Source organism: Ailuropoda melanoleuca, chromosome 1 (assembly GCF_002007445.2).
Source record: "Ailuropoda melanoleuca isolate Jingjing chromosome 1, ASM200744v2, whole genome shotgun sequence".
Taxonomy (NCBI): Eukaryota; Metazoa; Chordata; class Mammalia; order Carnivora; family Ursidae; genus Ailuropoda; species Ailuropoda melanoleuca.
In genome coordinates, this window is record NC_048218.1 from 147,911,714 (window position 1) to 147,928,469 (window position 16,756).

The window sequence follows — 16,756 nt, forward strand, 5'->3', positions numbered from 1 at the left end:
ACCATCTAATAGTCCACAGTCATTTCTCATTCCCAGCTGGTCTTCCTGCTTCCTTCCCTGGGCACAGTAACCCCCCACTGGCTATAGTCAACACAGCAATCAAAGAGATTCTTTTGACATCAGTAAGAATTTATCTCCTCTACAACAATATGTTCTTCAAAAAAATTTTAAAGCTCCCATGCAACAACATGGATGAATCTCATACATAAAATGTGAAGTGAAAGAAGCCAGAAACAAGAGTTCATACTGTATTATGACTTCATTTAAAATACAGGTAAAACCAATCTGTGCTGTTAGAAATCAGGATGGCTACTGAGGGGCAAGGAGTTGATTGTGACTTAAAGAGCACCCGGTGGGCCTCTGGGGGCAGGTCCTTTCTGTTTCTTGATCTGGGTGCTGGTCGCTCACAGGTGTTTGCGTGGTTAAAGTTTAGGAGGCTGTACACTTATGTACCCTTTTCTGTATGCATTTTCCATTTCAATAACAAGTTTTACAAAATTGCTATTTCTTCCACAGAAAATCATTCTCCTCTAGACTTAGAAGGAATTTATCAGCACTTATAATTATTATAATGTGAGCCCTATGCAGGCAAGAATCTTTTCATCCTTTCAACAAAGAGTTATTGAGCACTGGGCACTGAGGGGATACAGCAGTGAACACGGGAAGTGAAACTCCCTTAAGCTTCCAAGGGGTGATATCAGAATAACTTATATACCATATAACAAGTTGCTGAGGGCTATGAAGCAAGGGCTTCAGGAGAGGCTATCTCCTGAAAGCAGGAGAGGGAGACAGAGTTCTGGAGTGCGAGAGGTGAAGGATACAGTTTAAAGAAGGTGGTCAGGAAATCCCTCCTTGAGAAGGATGTGAGAGAAGGAGGCCGGCTGTGTCTGGGAGAAGAACCCCCTGGGCAGAGGGACTGGAGAGGAAAGGCCTGAGGCAGACGCAGGCTGGGTGTGCACGAGCAACAGCGGAGGCAGTGGGACTTCAGCGGAGGGAGCCAGGACAGACTAGCTGGGGGGTACTGTCAGTACCCTAAGGCCAGATCAGAAAGGGCCCCCTAGGCCTCTGTAAAGACTCTGCAGTTTTATTCTGCATGAGACTGGGTTGAGGGGGTGGGGGAGTCAAGTTTTGCCTAACCTGGTTTGAGGTGGGTTTCAGCTGCTTGGAGCAGCAGGTCATTAGTTCTCATTTTTGTAAATACACTTCAATTTTTTTATCCCTTCTCCTGTTGATGGATCTTCAGCTTGTTTCCAGTTTGGGGCTTGCATAGAGTGCTATGAACACCCCGGTGCACATCTTTTGGTAAAGTACTATATGCAAGGTATACCAGTCTTAAATTGAACGAGATGCATCAAGTCTTATTTGAATACCTTGGGTAATACACCACATACTAATTCCAGCGAAAGTCTGGCAATCAGTCAATACTTATGGTTCACATTCAAGGTAAATGTTCAGGTATGTATTAGGATATACAAGGTGCAGGATCCATGCATACATAGAAAGTATGCAAGGTAAGTTATGCAAGGTGGAGAATACAAAGAAATGTCAAATCGATTTCTTGCCCTCAAGTACCCTCGAGTCTAGTTGGGGATAAGACATACGCATATGGAACAGCCACTAGCAAGGACAGAAACAGGAAATGCCAAATGGTAGCCTAGGCCATTTGCCCCATATTCCTCTCTGAAGCAGGCAAGGTCACTTTGGACTATGCTGATATAAGATTTCACAGGGAATCTGGGAATTCTGCAGAGCTTGAAAGCATACATCAGATTTGTGGCCAGCCTTTTTAGGCATTGTCTGGGCTAGGGAAATAGCAAAAATGCCAATTTGTATTTGAGGGGGCCATGGGTGGTCCATCTGAGTAAGAGTAGGGTTTAAGATTCATTTCAAAGCCTAGTTAGAGATTCAGATGCATGTATTTCACAAGTAAAGTAAATAACAGCATTCTAATCTGGGAATATTTCTGTATTCCACATTTCTCAATCATTTTGCTGCATTAACGCCACATTTACCATTACTAAACCTCAAAGTCCACAAGGTCTAAATGACTTAAATATATATGTATTTTTAGACTGACAAAGAAAACTCATCCAGTGTGACTGTAGCAGGCCCCGAGATGGAAAATAAGGCAGGCCAGACTTTGGAAAACAACTCATTAATGGCTGAACTCCTGAGCGACGTACCTTTCACCTTGGCCCCACACGTGCTGGCCGTGCAGGGCACCATCAGTGACCTTCCAGACCACTTACTCTCCTATGATGTGAGCGAAAATTTATCACGGTTTTGGTACGATTTCACTCTTGAAAATTCAGTGCTCTGTGACTTGTAATCTTTGTCTATTTGCACCGTAACAGCTTTAAACAAAAGTGTGCCTATTTTATTTAACCTGTTTGATGTTCTTTGCCATTTCACTGCTTAAAGAAGCCCAGAAAAGCAAGGATCCTAAAGCAAAGAAAACAGTATGTTCGTTACTCTATTTTTTTAGAATAAAGTATATTTGTATCAAAGTTGGACTTAAGTTCTGCTTCCTTTCCCCCAGATAATAAATATAAAAATTAGGCTATCAAGGTTTTATGAAAGGGGCAGATTCCTTCAACCGGTCTCAAAATGTAACACCTCAAGTTTACCTTAGGAGAACTGTGAGAAAGAGCTGTGGCACTTTTCTTAGTTACCGCAACTCCGAAGTCTGTGCTGAGAATGAGTGTGATTGCTCTTCCTCGGATTTGGAGGAAGCTTGAATTAATGTTATTCCCTTTCTTCTTCCACAATGTTTATGAATGAATTCAGGGGGGAAAAAAATCTTGCCAGTTAGCTTAATTTCTTCAGTCCCCATTTCGACGCCAAGGTGGAAATGTAAAACTTTTCCTAAAAAGCAGTGGTGGTTTGCTGACCCACGAATGCTGTACCTGCCCTGCGTGCTGTTTCTTTTGAGTGCTACGCGGGATACGCTGCAGTTTCCTCAAAGCCAGGGTTGCCCTTCCCAGCCTGAATGGTTCCCGCATGCCTGCCTTTGTTTTCTGCCTCCCTGTGCCCTCACCGGCTTTCCAAAGAACTTCCCCTGCTCCTGCTTCAGTTACCCCTTACCCCTTACCCCTTACCACATATGTTCCCAGTTTATGAAGAGATCTGCGTTTCCTTTCAACCTCTCTGCCTCCTGAAGAAAAACATCTCATGATGATACATATTATTGCTGATAACACCCTTATTTAAAAATTTGTTGGCCACAATACAGATGGAAATGTTTTGCTGCTAGAAAAGCTGAAATCGACTCATTTCCAATTAGAGTGTAGGCAAAACACCTAACTATGACTTTTAGTTCTTGGCTATCCATTATTTATTCCAATGAAAGCAGCAAAGAACTGCCATTGGTCAATAAACTGTAAAGGGAAGAAGCACATTGTGATAGAGTATTTTCCATGGCATGGAAAATTTAAGTCGCATTTGTTTTGATTAGGAGCAATACAATTTATTGATCCTGTGCAAGTTTTAAGTATATTTTTCACAAAGATAGAGTGCCATAGCAAAGCTAAACACTGTGCATAAAGGTACGTGAATCATTCAAGTTTTACTGTGTTGTGCATGTTTGTTTAATAAATGTAGCACTGTCTTGATAAAAATGCCATATTATTTAAAAATTAAATGAACATTTCTATTGACAAAAATGTTTCATTTACAAATAATGTTCCTACATGAGGTGAATGATTACATTAAATCTTTACACAGTTTTCATAAAACATCAGTCTAGAAAATGTGACCTGTTACACAAATGTGAACACTTTATAACTTTAAGCAGTTTTTGTGAAAACATCCTTTTTAACATTCATGTTAATGTACCTTGAAGCTAAATGTTAAGTATGTCATCAATTTGTCTATTTGTTAAATTTTGTCTAAAATGCATTTCATTTATATTTATGTCTACCATGTTATAAATATGCTTGTATTTTCATTTGTCTAAAATAATTGTTATATTTAAATAAATGTGAATTAAAACAAGCCGATATTTTGATTATTTTCAAATCCAGAAAAAAAGTTTTCTTTACATTCATATTTGAAGGCAAGTTATTCTTTGTTAGGCAAATATTTAAGTATATAGTTTGTGCAGTGCCGCAAAAATTTGAAATTTCCACTTATATGTAAATTTTAGGGAATAACATTGAAAAATAGTAAGATCGCTTGTCCTGCCTTAATGAGACTGGAGAGATTTGGAAGAAATCACATGAATATCTAGCTCTAGACAGATCCCCATCATTTCAAAATTTAGTATGGGCTAGTGGTCACGACCTTCTTTTAACAAAACCTTTTTGGTTTTCTTAATCCTGTATAATAAATCAATATTACTATTTTAAAACTGGAAGAAACATTAGAAATCAACCAGCCAACTTCATTTACCCTAGAGAAACTTGAAGCCTAGAGAAGTCCAATGACCTAACTCACCTGGTTAGTGATAAACACTGAAATTAATAGTGTCCATAATTATAAAGTATAACAAAGCTGTATGCTCTGGTGGAAAGAGTTCAGGCATTTGAGGCAGCCAGACAGAGTTTGTAATGGCTCCCTCGCTTACAAGCTATGGACTTTGCTCAGTTCCCTACCTTCTGGTGTTCTTAGTTCCTGCTCTTGTTAAATAGTAAAAGTATGCACCTTGCAGAGTTGTGTTAAGTTTTAGATGGTGTTTGTCAGATGCTTGGCAGCATAAAGCTTGACACACCCTAGGTGTTCTGAGAAAGGGAGTCGCTATAGTTCTCATTACTTACCACACATGCACGCTAGTCTAACAAAATGCAACAATTTGAATTGAACATATTAAAGAGGCACATAAAAAATAGCAACCTACGTTTATTGTCGGTCTCTCCTGCCCCATTATTTTTTTTCCATATTAAATATCTAACTATAAAAAAATTTCTCAAATATGTTGGTTGACTCTGCAATTCCTTAGTTAAGAATTCCCTTACAGAGCACTTTCTTTTCTCTTACTCTCAAGCATCATGGCCATTTTCCTTAATACAAGTTATCATTGGAAAAAGTACAGTAGATAGATGTTGTACAAGTGCTTTTACTGAATCTTATTTTTAGCCCCGAAATACATTCAGGAAGTTGCATGTATTTTTTTCCCAGCTTTTTTTAATGGCATTTGCATCTTTTCCTAAAAGCAGAATTAGGTAATTCTGACCAACTTATTATGGTTAAATTTTGATTGATTGAACTTTTAAAACTGTACTATTAAGTATTAACAAAAGCACATTTCTTATTAACAGTTCTGGAAATCCGTAATAGTTTGTTTTGTTAAGTAAACATTCAGTGACACCACCAATGCTTTTTGCCCCTTTTCAAAGTAAAATGATAAATTGGAAACAATATGAAAGAAACCTTTTCTCATATTCCCAGAATCCTGTCTTATAATTCTAAAGGACAGATACGAAGTAGCAAAGAAATAATCTCATCATATTCTAAAACAGTGGTACATCAGACCTTACTCCCTTCCTATCATAACAAATGATCAATAAATAAACACTGCCCTCAGTTATCTAGCACAGAATGTTACTTTCAGAGGAAATATCTTATCTTATTAATATGTCAGTAGTAACATTCACATGAAATACAAGTATATTGGATAGGTGGCTGAAGGCTGTTACATCTTTTAAAGCCATTGAGAAATAAGGGTTTGTGGACATTATCTTTTGAGTGTCCATGTCATTCTACTAAGGGCATGACCTAAATATTATTGAAAAATCCGAAACTCTCAGAATAAGTCTGACTCCACTGATACTACATTGGCCTGAAAGATGAAGCATTCTTATGTGTCAGGAAAATGACTCTTTATGCCATATGGTTTGGTGCAGCCACGTGGGTGAAGAAGAGAAAGATGGGTCGATTGATGTGTAGGAGCTCTGTTACAGTCAATATAGCAGTATGTTAAGCATCGTTAAATAAACTTTTTATGTTAGGGTAGGTTCAGATTTATAGAAAAGTTACAAAAATAGCACAGCGTTCTGATATACCTCCCACTTAGTGTCCCCGATTGTGAACATCTTAATTACTACAGTGCACTTGCTACAACTAATGAACCAACTTTGGTACATTACTATTAACTCAAGTCCACACTCTATTCTGATTTCATGGTTTTCCTGTCATGTTCTTTCTTCCCTTCTAGCATCCCATCCGGTAGAACACATTGCATTTAGTCATCATGTCTCCTTAGGCTACTTTTGGCTCTGACAGTTTCTTGTTTTTGATGACCATGACATTTTTGTGGAGTACTGGTCAGGTATTTTGTAGAATGCTCTTCAACTGGGGTTCATCTAATGTTTTCGCATGGCTAGATTATGGGTTTTTAGAGGTAGATTACAAAGATGAAGTGTCCTTCAAGGAGATCATATCATACCAAGGGTACATGCTATCAACATGATACTCCTACTGAAGTTAAACTTTATCACCTGGCCAACGTAGTGTTTGCCAGATTTCTCCACTGTTAAGTAAATCCCTCCCCCACTTCTATACTCTACTTTTTAGAATTAAGTGATAAATCGTAGCCCACATTCAAGCAGCAGGAAACTAAGCTGCACTTCCTTAAGAGGCAAGTAGCTACATAAATTATTTGGAATTTTGCCACATAAGAGATATGCCTCTTCAATTTATTTATTTATCATTTTCTTATTTATATTGGGATTCATGAATATTCCCTCTTCTTTTTTGCAAATCTTAGTGGGAGCCAAGAAATATATTTACACCTTTATAAAAGTTAATAAAAGAATTTTGGCACATTTTACATGTGTGCACATGAATACCATTTGTTGTTGGATATAATATATTCTATAATTTCCTCAGAATTCATCTTCCTTTAGCTATATTTCTCCTTAACTTGCCATGACTGTAACCATATGCACAATAGACTTTCCCTGAGAGCTACGAGTGCTGCATTGTAAGTGGAGCCCTCTTGCATACTTGGCCTTTTCCTACCTCTCATTCCCATAATGATTGCATCTTACACATAATGTCATTCTTCAGCAAGTGGTGTAGAGGCAAGATTATAGTGTGATCATTTTCCTCTCTAAAGAACCAAGATCACTCATGATACACAGAGCTCTTCTCTACAATAGATGACTTTTTTTAGTAATCACAAAAACAAAGTTGCAGCTCCGTAAGTTTCTAAAGAAAGAAATGTTTCATTTTCAACCTTTAAGAAGTAGTTTTAAGAAGCAATATAAGGAAACTCAGTCTTCTTTCGGAGGGGGAGGTGACTAAGAAACTCTTATTTTTACTTCTGATTAACCAGAACTGTGTGCTAAAACATAAAGTTGATCTCCAATTCACTGGGGGGAAAAAGAAATCAAAGCAAAAAGCATCTTATTTTGTCCTTGGAAGAAACCTGAATATAGTTCTTTGTCAAGAACTTGCCCAGTCCCAATTTTAACCCCTACCAAGGAAATAAATTCCTTACAATCAAATGTAAGGCAAGGGATAATTGCATCCAGAACAACCCATCCGTACGCTAACTCTGAACCAGCCCCATAGACAGCTTTTTAGTTACTACCCAGGCCAGAGAGAGAGACAATAGACTGTTTCAGAGGTCAGTTAAGGAGACAACCTCCCACTTAGGACTGCTGCCAGGGACGTACAATCCAGTGTCTGACATCTGGGTTCTGCAGCTGCCAAGTCTGCCCCTTGTGTGGCCACAGGTGTTGGCTATAACTCTGAGACATGTGGGGAAGAAGGAACAGGGTGATGTCAGTTTCACTATATGTATGTCTTTGTGTACAGTTTTAATTTTAATCCTGTTTTTCAAAAGGTATATAATTTATTTTGTTTCAAAATTAATGTATTTCTGCATAATGGCAAGGAACATTTGGGAGGCTAACAAAGAAGAAGCAAAACAAAGCCAAGTTCTTGCACCTGTAGGGTGCACCATACACTACTATGCTGTGTGTGCCATTGTTAGCTTAGTCATTGAATAGGCCTTCTCAGGACTGAAAAGAAAGAAGATGGATGCCAAAAAGCAAACAGGCAGTTGGTCTAAGATAAAACCTAAATACTTATCCTCTCCTAGTAGCCACCCCTACCCCCGACACCCTTGTTTGGGATGTTCACTAGAATGTGTGTTTATCAATATATGTATAAACACAGCCTTGGACACACTATCTACTTTTCTATTTCACACTATACCAGCTGTAACCATCAGTTAACACAGCTTAAAGAGGTAACACAGGAGACTTATCTCCTATTTGGGGGGCAAATCTAGAAGTTCCTACCTCAGGTAAGTATGTGAGGTTCCTAACCCTAAAGATACGGGCAGTAGTAGAAATGAGGATGATTTAAGAGAAGGGAATGACACTGGTAAGAACTATAAAGAACCAATAGTCAACAGCATTTAAAAATATAGATATGTCTATACCTCCGTAATTAAATATACACTTCCTCCTTGTTTTCCCTACTTCATAGTCTGAAATTTAATTTAATGGTAAATTGAATATACTTTTTCAAAGTACAGCCACAATCCCATTGCCCTTAAGAATCTGTGCTCTCTTATTGATGTTCCATCGGACTTATGCTTGGCACATAAATTCTCCATCGGGCTTTGTTGAATGAATGAGTGAACCAATGAAATAAATCATTAAATTCTCTATAAAGGAGACTTCCCAAAAGCAAAGGAATAGAATTTTGAAACTTTTATAGTTTTTCAGGCCCCAGTAAGTTCCCCAAATTATCATGCTGTGTTTATGCAGCTGAAAATAATGCTTAGTTTACCAAGCCTCTACAAATTGTGCCTTTTGTCTGTTTTGGGTATTCTCCATGTTTTTCAGGTTGTGTTTTCCTCTGCCCATAATGACTATGTATGTTCTCATGATGAGTAAGAACTGATTCTAGACAATACAGTATATTTTGGTGCTGTGGATTAACTCATTTGAGGTTTTATCTAGCTGCCAAGTTTCCCTTGTGTGTTCTTGATTATTTTTGCATATATTTCTGCCCTGGAATTTATTAATCCTATATGACCTACCCTTGAAAAGGGTCATCCTTCATATGCTTTCCTAAGTACATTTGAATATTACAAATGCACTTGGTTTAGATAAAGACATTTTTCTAGGATCAGTAGACCTTTCCTTTGGAATTCTGTATCTCTGTCTTACATTTCCTACCCAATCAATTTTCTTCTGTCGTCATATGAACATGTTTAGATCCTTTCTCCTCTAACTCCAGCTGTAAACTCTTTTTCCATCTATTTGGAATCAAGTTTCTCGAGTGGTCTATTTTTGTATCTGCACTTCCTTACTTTCTGTTCACTCATTAACCCCCTGTAACCTGATTTCCCATCCTTGGTTAGAACTCCACTGGACTGCTTCGTATGGAGCCACCTCCAACCTGCCAAGTGCCTTATGTCTAGTTCTTTCAGGCAGTCCTCACTATCGGTTACTTCCACTGTCCTGAAATTGTCTTCACCCTTGATAGCTGTGACACTTGCCTTTCTGGTTTCCCTTCCATCTCTGTGACCATTCCACCTCATACCATTGGGGACTTCTTTTCCTCCATTCCACCCCTAAAATGTTGTCTCTCTTCTGTTCCCCGTCTTCTCCCCATACACTCATATTCATGCCTGTCTGCTACCGTTGACACCCAAACTGGTCTCCAGCCCAGAACCCTGAAGTTCTGCATCTGTATACACAGCCTGTTATCAGACATCTCTCTTGACCCTTCCTCTCAGCTTCTTGAGCAAGAAGGGTAGCTGTTGTTTGCATCTGCTCTGTACTCTTTCATATCCCTCCTCGTCTGCTTCCATTGACTTTGGGGAATTCCTTCTTCACTCCATATGGTCCTAATGGGAAATAGCACACTTGTTCCCACTCCTGGAGCCCGAAGGGACAGACACATACCCTGACCTGGTTCAGTCAGCATCTCTCTTACCCACTGATAATAATGTAAGCAGAAAGCGGCACCTCTTCTTGCCAGAGTACTGATAGCCATCCTTCCCTTGTGTTTCCAAGTCCTGGCATACCACCTGAGGCCCTGGGTTACCCAAGCAGGAAGTCTAGGTGCCTATCCATTCTTCTTTCTTACTGTGCTCCATACTCAATTGCTGATAAACTTCTGTGAATTATCTATCATAAAGACTTGTCTCTCCAATGTGTCTGTCTTCTCCATACCGACTGCTCCTACTCCAGTCTCTGTCTTCATGATTTCTCCTACCTGATCTCCCTGTGTCCTCTACACTATAGAAAGAACTTCCTAAAAAAAAATAGATTTAAAACCCTCAGTAGCTCTCTGGTATCTAGAGAATTGAGGTGCCTGAAGGCAAATAAGGGCCCTCAGTTGCCTCTCTAGCCTCATCTCAAATCACGTCCTGTGTACTCTTCCCTCATGAGCAGAACAGGCCATGCCTCCTTCACCATCCTCCCATTCCGGTCTTTGCGCTTGGAATGCCCTGATCTTCCCTTCTCATTTTTTTATTTTATCGTTGTTTGTTTGTTTTCCTGGTCATAAAATATTTATTAAGGTTTACTTTAGGGAATATAGTGAATATAAAAATCAGGATAATAATATGAAGTAATTTCATTTCAATCCTTTCAATGCTCTGCAGATGTAAAACCACTGGTGAGACTCACTAAAGTCAGTTTGACTAACTCCAGAAGAGGCCTTTCGTGAACATTTACAACTAGAGCATCTGAATACCTCTTTTAAGTGCAAAACCACACTACACTTACGCAGCAGCAATGCATCCATATGGTTCTCGTTAGTCATTAGTAGTCAGATCGCATAAAACACCAGAAAAAACACACAGTGGAGCTCACAAAATATGCTTAAAAATGAACCTGTCCTTGGAAAATACACACCATAATGGAAGAAGAGAAATTTTTTAAAAGTACTATGCACACTGTAGGAGTTGTTCCCACAATCTCCAGTGAGCTAATCTGTGGCTAAATTATTTTACAAGGTTTCACTCCAGTATCACCTCCTCTGGGAAACCTTTCTTATTCCTCCTAAACTGGATAGGATGTCCTTCCACATTCCTTTACTATCCTTTGTTCTCCTCTTTCAAGGTTCTAGACCCACAGTGCTGGCATTGTTTGTCTAAGTTGTAACTCTGTGAATGGATCCTAACCTACATTTCCATGCTTAACATGACGTCTCACACATAGCGTGTGCTTGACAGAAGCCGGTTCAATGCGCAAATCATTGAATTACCACTGATTGGAGGAAATGGATCAGGTTCTTATCCCATCTACATCAGAATTTGCCCTTGTGTTGTGTTGGAAGCCTTTAGGCAACCTTTTAGATGTTCATACTGAAATATGCAATTTCCTTCATGTTCCCAAATTTGTATCCTAAATAATTTAGCTTCTTGAATTTTTTGAAAGTAGAAATGTACCTTTTGTTTGGTTAGCTGTATCAGTAACAATACAATAAAACTGTTTTGTATTTATCATAACCTTTTAGACAGTGTTGATTAACTTTTTTAATTTGGGGGGTATAAGTGACTATGACTCTATTGTAACTTGGGTTTTATTTTTTGGTTTTCTTTAATGTACACATAGAGGGAACTTTCTTCTGCCTTCTATTAAATTGACATTGATTAATCCTAATTAAATTACATGGCTCTTTTTAAATCATGGATTTTTGTAGAATTAAACATATAACATAAAAATTGAATGCCTGATGTTTTAATGGGCTGTGGCATTTTGCTTTCACGTAACCTAACCTTACTGAAGGATGTGGAAATATTAACCCTTTTGATAGTGGTCTGCATTCTTGAAGAATAGCTCATTTTACTTTTGAGGAAAAACAAATAGTTATCTGAGGAAAGAAGACTATCATGTTGATATTTCATGCAACCAAAGCAGGTTCTAAAATATTCTTTAACTGGTCCGTTCGTTTGGTAGCCAGTTTACTGCAGGAATTCAACTTTTTAATTTCTGTAATGAATTATAATGATTTTGTACAATATTAATCAATTGAGTTTCTAACCAGTGTGGTCACGTTAGTAATTGCAACCTCTAAACTTCCCCATAGATACAAAGATGCAGATTTACATCATTTTCAAAAAAACAAGGAAAGCATTAGTAGCCAGTCTCTTAAAATTTTCATTCTATCTATAAAAAGAAAAATAAATCCCTGTTATGTTGGCTAACAAAATTCTGCATTTCTGTTGTCTAAACAACAACTTACGAATATTTTATAACATCAAGTAATAAAATATTTCATGAGATAAGCTTCTTAGCAAAAACAGTCTCCAGAACTAAACTCAAAAGGAAGTTCTTAATCTTTATTACCTTCCTATTCTTGGTTAAAACATCTTGTTAAATGAGTATCAAGGGTCAATAGTTTCTTTCCCCACCCCAACTGAAAAACTATCTGCGGACACTCTCTCTACTCACTTTAGGTTTACCACCCTATAATTTTAAGTTACTCTAAGCTTCTACACTTAACAATGTACACCTATCAGAAAGGGACTGTAGGAATATAAGCCCTTGGTAAGCAAAGCAGTTGTCTCCTGGGTGTGGGTTATTTCCATTCAGGCTTTTCTAGTGTTCGTGGAGATACACTTGAGGCATTATTTCTTTTTTCGTGTTGATTGTGATAAAAGCCTCATTTCCCAGTGCAATCTATCACTACCCTGCAGGTCGGAGACCACTGGGCTTGCTGCTTTTGTTGTGCCCAGGACAGAAGATGCGAGCGATATCCTTCGGCCTGGGTGTGCTTTGTTACGCCTGTTAAGTACAAAATGCCAGAAATGTACCCAGTGCTTGACAAAACATAAAACACAAAAGACAAGAGCTCTAGCCTTACCACCTTTCATTCCAGAATGTAAAATAGCAGGGAGTGATAACGGTATCAGGCTGACCACCAAAGACAGGTTTGATTATCATGAAATGCCAGGTAAGTGAGCCAATTTAAATGAAAATCACGTACAGAGGGGACTCAGAGGGCAGCGGAGGAACCCAAAAACATTTTTTGAGAGCTAGTTTATTTTTTTGGAAAATTAACAGGTATTCACCTTGCCTAAAGTGTGTGCTATGAAACACATGATATTAAAAGACTAGGTGCGGTGGGAGGTGGACCAGAACGAGAATCTACAGCACCTAGAAATGAAGCCATATTCTCCTGTGACTAGCCTGGAAATAATGAGCTACTTAGTACTTGTGTCATTCCTGGCACCACTCTCGCTATTAAACCTCATTTCCCATGAGTACCCAGTCAGGCCAACGTCTCTACTGCCTACTCAGCCCCCTGCCTCCTTTCTAGCGCCATGGCACTCCTCTACTGATGCTATTTCTCTTTCTTGCGCTCTTCTGTTCTGCCTATACACATTCTAGCCACTGCTCAGTACAGCTCAATGTCTACCTCCCTCACGAACATTCCCCAAAGGTGGAGTTCACCTGCCATCTCAGAGCCCCAGTGGCATTCTGATTTTCCCACTGGTCTTCCACTTGTTTTCTGAAAAGACTGTGGATAGATGAGTGAATCCTGACTTTCATTTTATTATTAAACACATTTCCCATAGCAGGTGCTCCCTAAACACCTGACTTCCAAATATTATTCCAGTTGTTGATCTTAAATGATTGACCATCCACACTTGTCTCAAAGATCTTCAACACCAAACTAAGACATGCTGCCACCACTGTCATCAGAGACTTTTTACCCTTTTTTCCACTTCTTTCCTACTTGCTATTTTTATGTGTTCTTCAGTATACACACCCTCCCCATACCAGATCTTCTCCCCAAAATGTTTCTCCCACCAGCTAAAAAGTTGATTTGCTATACTCCTCTGCTGTGGACAGACCTTTTGGCTCTATACTCTACCTTTCCCTGTTCCTTGGAGGGAGGAGTTTCTTTCTCCCACTTAGAAATGGCACTCTTCCTGGTACCAGCCATGACAGTTACTAGATGGAACTTTTGTACCTCTGTGAATGCAAACTTCGGTGCAAAGGATGAAAGTCAACAATATTTATGAATCAGTTTAAAAAGTACATAGCAGGATGGGGGACTTCACAAGGTATGTGTCTGGTTCATTGATAATTTAGACAAATGACATGCCGCAGTCTAAGAGATTTTTGAAGCTCATGATTGACTGCAGAACTGTTTCATCATCATCAGAAATGTTTGTTAAGCACCTCCTTTTCTTGTTATTTGCAACAATTTAATCATGTGTCATTTCAGCTTAGATTTGAAGCATAGTATTTCTCCCACTTGAGGTGCTTAATACATTCTGAATGGATGGACAGAGGGATGGAAGGACGGATGGATAAGTGAAAATGTCCGTCATACCTGCTGACAGTGACTGAGGAATGAGAATACTATTTGCTTTGAATTGTACCGTAGGTCCTGATCATGGTTCTATGCCAGTGCACCCACATACTACTACATTCCTCCTTAGAACAAAAGACAGTTGACAGGGTGAATGTGATGAGATGCTATTCAATGTTAGCAGTAATAATTTTAACTTACATTTGCTGAATTCTTCTTAAATACTAAGTATTGTTCTGAGTACCCTTACTTTTTAATTTTCTTTTACCTTTTAAAACTCTAGTATTGCCAAGAGGTACAAACAACTCAAATGCCCATCAACAGAGGAATGGATAAACAAAATAGACATACAATGGAATATTATTCAACCATAGAAAGGAATCAAGCTGATACATGCTGCAATGTAGATGAATCTTGAAAACATTATACTAAGTGAAATCAGCCAGACACAAAAAGACAAATATTGTATTATTCCACTTGTATGAAATATCTCTAACACACAAATTCATAGAGACAGCAAGTAGATTAGAAGCTACCCGGGACTTTAGGGGTGGAAGAGAGAGGATGGCAGTTATTGCTTAATGAACATGGTATTTCCGTTTGGGGTGACAAAAAATTTTGGCAACAATGGTAATGGTAACATGGCATTGTGAATCTAACTGATACCACTGAATTTCATCCTTAAAAATGGTTAAAATGGCAAATTTTATGTTATATATTTTTCCACAATAAAAAATTGTGGGAAAACCCTATTAACCTAATTTGAAATTTTAGTACATCAACAATGTTTAAACAAATGGGACTTATACATTCTAACATAACAAGAAGTATAGGAGGGTTATATGGAATTGATTCGTGGTCTCAACAATATCCAGGCCACCCTGTCTTTGAATCTCGGCTTTCCCTAATGATAGCAACATGACTGCTGGAACTTAACATATTGCTTTCATGTTCAAGGTAGAGAGATGAAGAAGGGGATGACAAGTCTCATCTTTTTCTTGTATCTGTAAAAAACAAAAGCTTTCCTCATGTCCCCAATAAATTTCCACCTATACCTTACTGGGCAGAACTGTGCCTCAGGCTATCTCTGGCAACAAGGCACGGAGGCTGCCAGATGAGTATCTAGCTTCCCAGACTCTACCAGGGAGGCAGCAAGGAATGGGCTGGAAATTTCTGTTAAGGAATGAATGCTATCTGGCTCAATGACAAAAATGAGGAGTGGAAAGGTTAAATCAGAATTTCTCAACCTGGCAGTTGACGTTTTAGACTAGATAATTCTTTGTTGTGAGGGGCTGTCCTATGCCTTGTAGGATATTTAGCAGCATTAGATGCCACTAGTCTCCCCATCACCCCCTGCCCCCAGTTGTGACAATCAGAAGTGTCTCTAGACATTGTCAAGTATCTTGGGGGAGAGAGCACAAATTTGGTAGCAATTGAGAACCTCAATTAGAGGTTAGACGATTGGTCAAGGTCTCATTGCTGAGAGGTGGTGGGACTGAGGTTTGAATCCAGGACAATGAATTTAGAGACTTTCTTCTTGGCCATTCTTCTGACCAGCCTATGCAGTTGAGCAAATGGCCTTGTGATTAACAGGAGCAATATATCAANTTGCTGAGAGGTGGTGGGACTGAGGTTTGAATCCAGGACAATGAATTTAGAGACTTTCCTCTTGGCCATTCTTCTGACCAGCCTATGCAGTTGAGCAAATGGCCTTGTGATTAACAGGAGCAATATATCAAATGAATTAACTAGCCACAGTCTGGGTTAACGAGACACCCATGAATTGCTATGCTGACTTTCCACATGCTTTTCCTAAGCACTTGCTATTTAGCCACTACCCAGTTTAGAAGGTAATAGCAGGGAGCGCCTGGGTGGCTCAGTCGTTAAGCATCTGCCTTCAGCTTAGGGCATGATCCCGGGGTCCTGGGATCGAGTCCCCCATCGGGCTCCTCCCCTGGGAGCCTGCTTCTTCCTCTCCCACTCCCCCTGTTTGTGTTCCCTCTCTCGCTGTCTTTCTCTCTGTCAAATAAATAAATAAAATCTTTAAAAAAAAAAAAAGAGAAGGTAATAGCAGGTATATGATGGAGAAGCAGGGATCAAGTAGCCATCCCAAACATTCTCAACAGAGCAGATTGGTTCCTAGGAAAGCAAAAATGTCTTAGGTAATTAAATGGTTTGTGGCCCTCTAAAACTCAGCCCTACCCAACAGATCTTATCTCAGTATTTAATTTCTCTATAAGGGAGTATTTAATTTTTTTCTCCTTGAGGGATCATAATAGAAAAACACTGCTCTAGGCTAAGGAACTAGGTGGAACTAGGAGTATGTTTCAGAAAAGGTGGGAAATGCTATTACCTAAAATGAGATAGTGTGGGATATCTAGAATGTGAATGGTGAATGGATTTTAGGAATCCTGTTGGGTGTTTTCATTAGATGCATCCCTTTAGCGATTGTTCTAGTCACTAGTCATCCCAATTAATTCACTTTCATGTCTCTCTATTCATGAATGTAATCAACTTTTTT

General features: G+C 38.9%; 1 protein-coding gene and 1 long non-coding RNA gene across 3 annotated transcripts in view; one reads left to right on the top strand and one right to left on the bottom strand.

The window, feature by feature from the left end:
• The window catches only part of UMAD1 (UBAP1-MVB12-associated (UMA) domain containing 1), a 224,589-nt gene extending 220,604 nt beyond the window's left edge, over positions 1–3,985 (top strand). The window contains exon 4 of one of the 2 annotated variants that reach the window (XM_002919820.4): positions 2,072–3,983. In XM_002919820.4, coding sequence (XP_002919866.2) covers positions 2,072–2,329 — 258 coding nt within the window. In that variant the 3' untranslated portion in view covers positions 2,330–3,983. Of the gene's footprint in view, positions 1–2,071 lie in introns of both variants that reach the window. The other variant, XM_034668141.1, reaches the window with a different exon arrangement.
• Positions 1–16,756, bottom strand: part of LOC117803755 — a 121,618-nt gene that overhangs the window by 57,018 nt on the left and 47,844 nt on the right. The gene's annotated exons all lie outside the window — the stretch shown is intronic.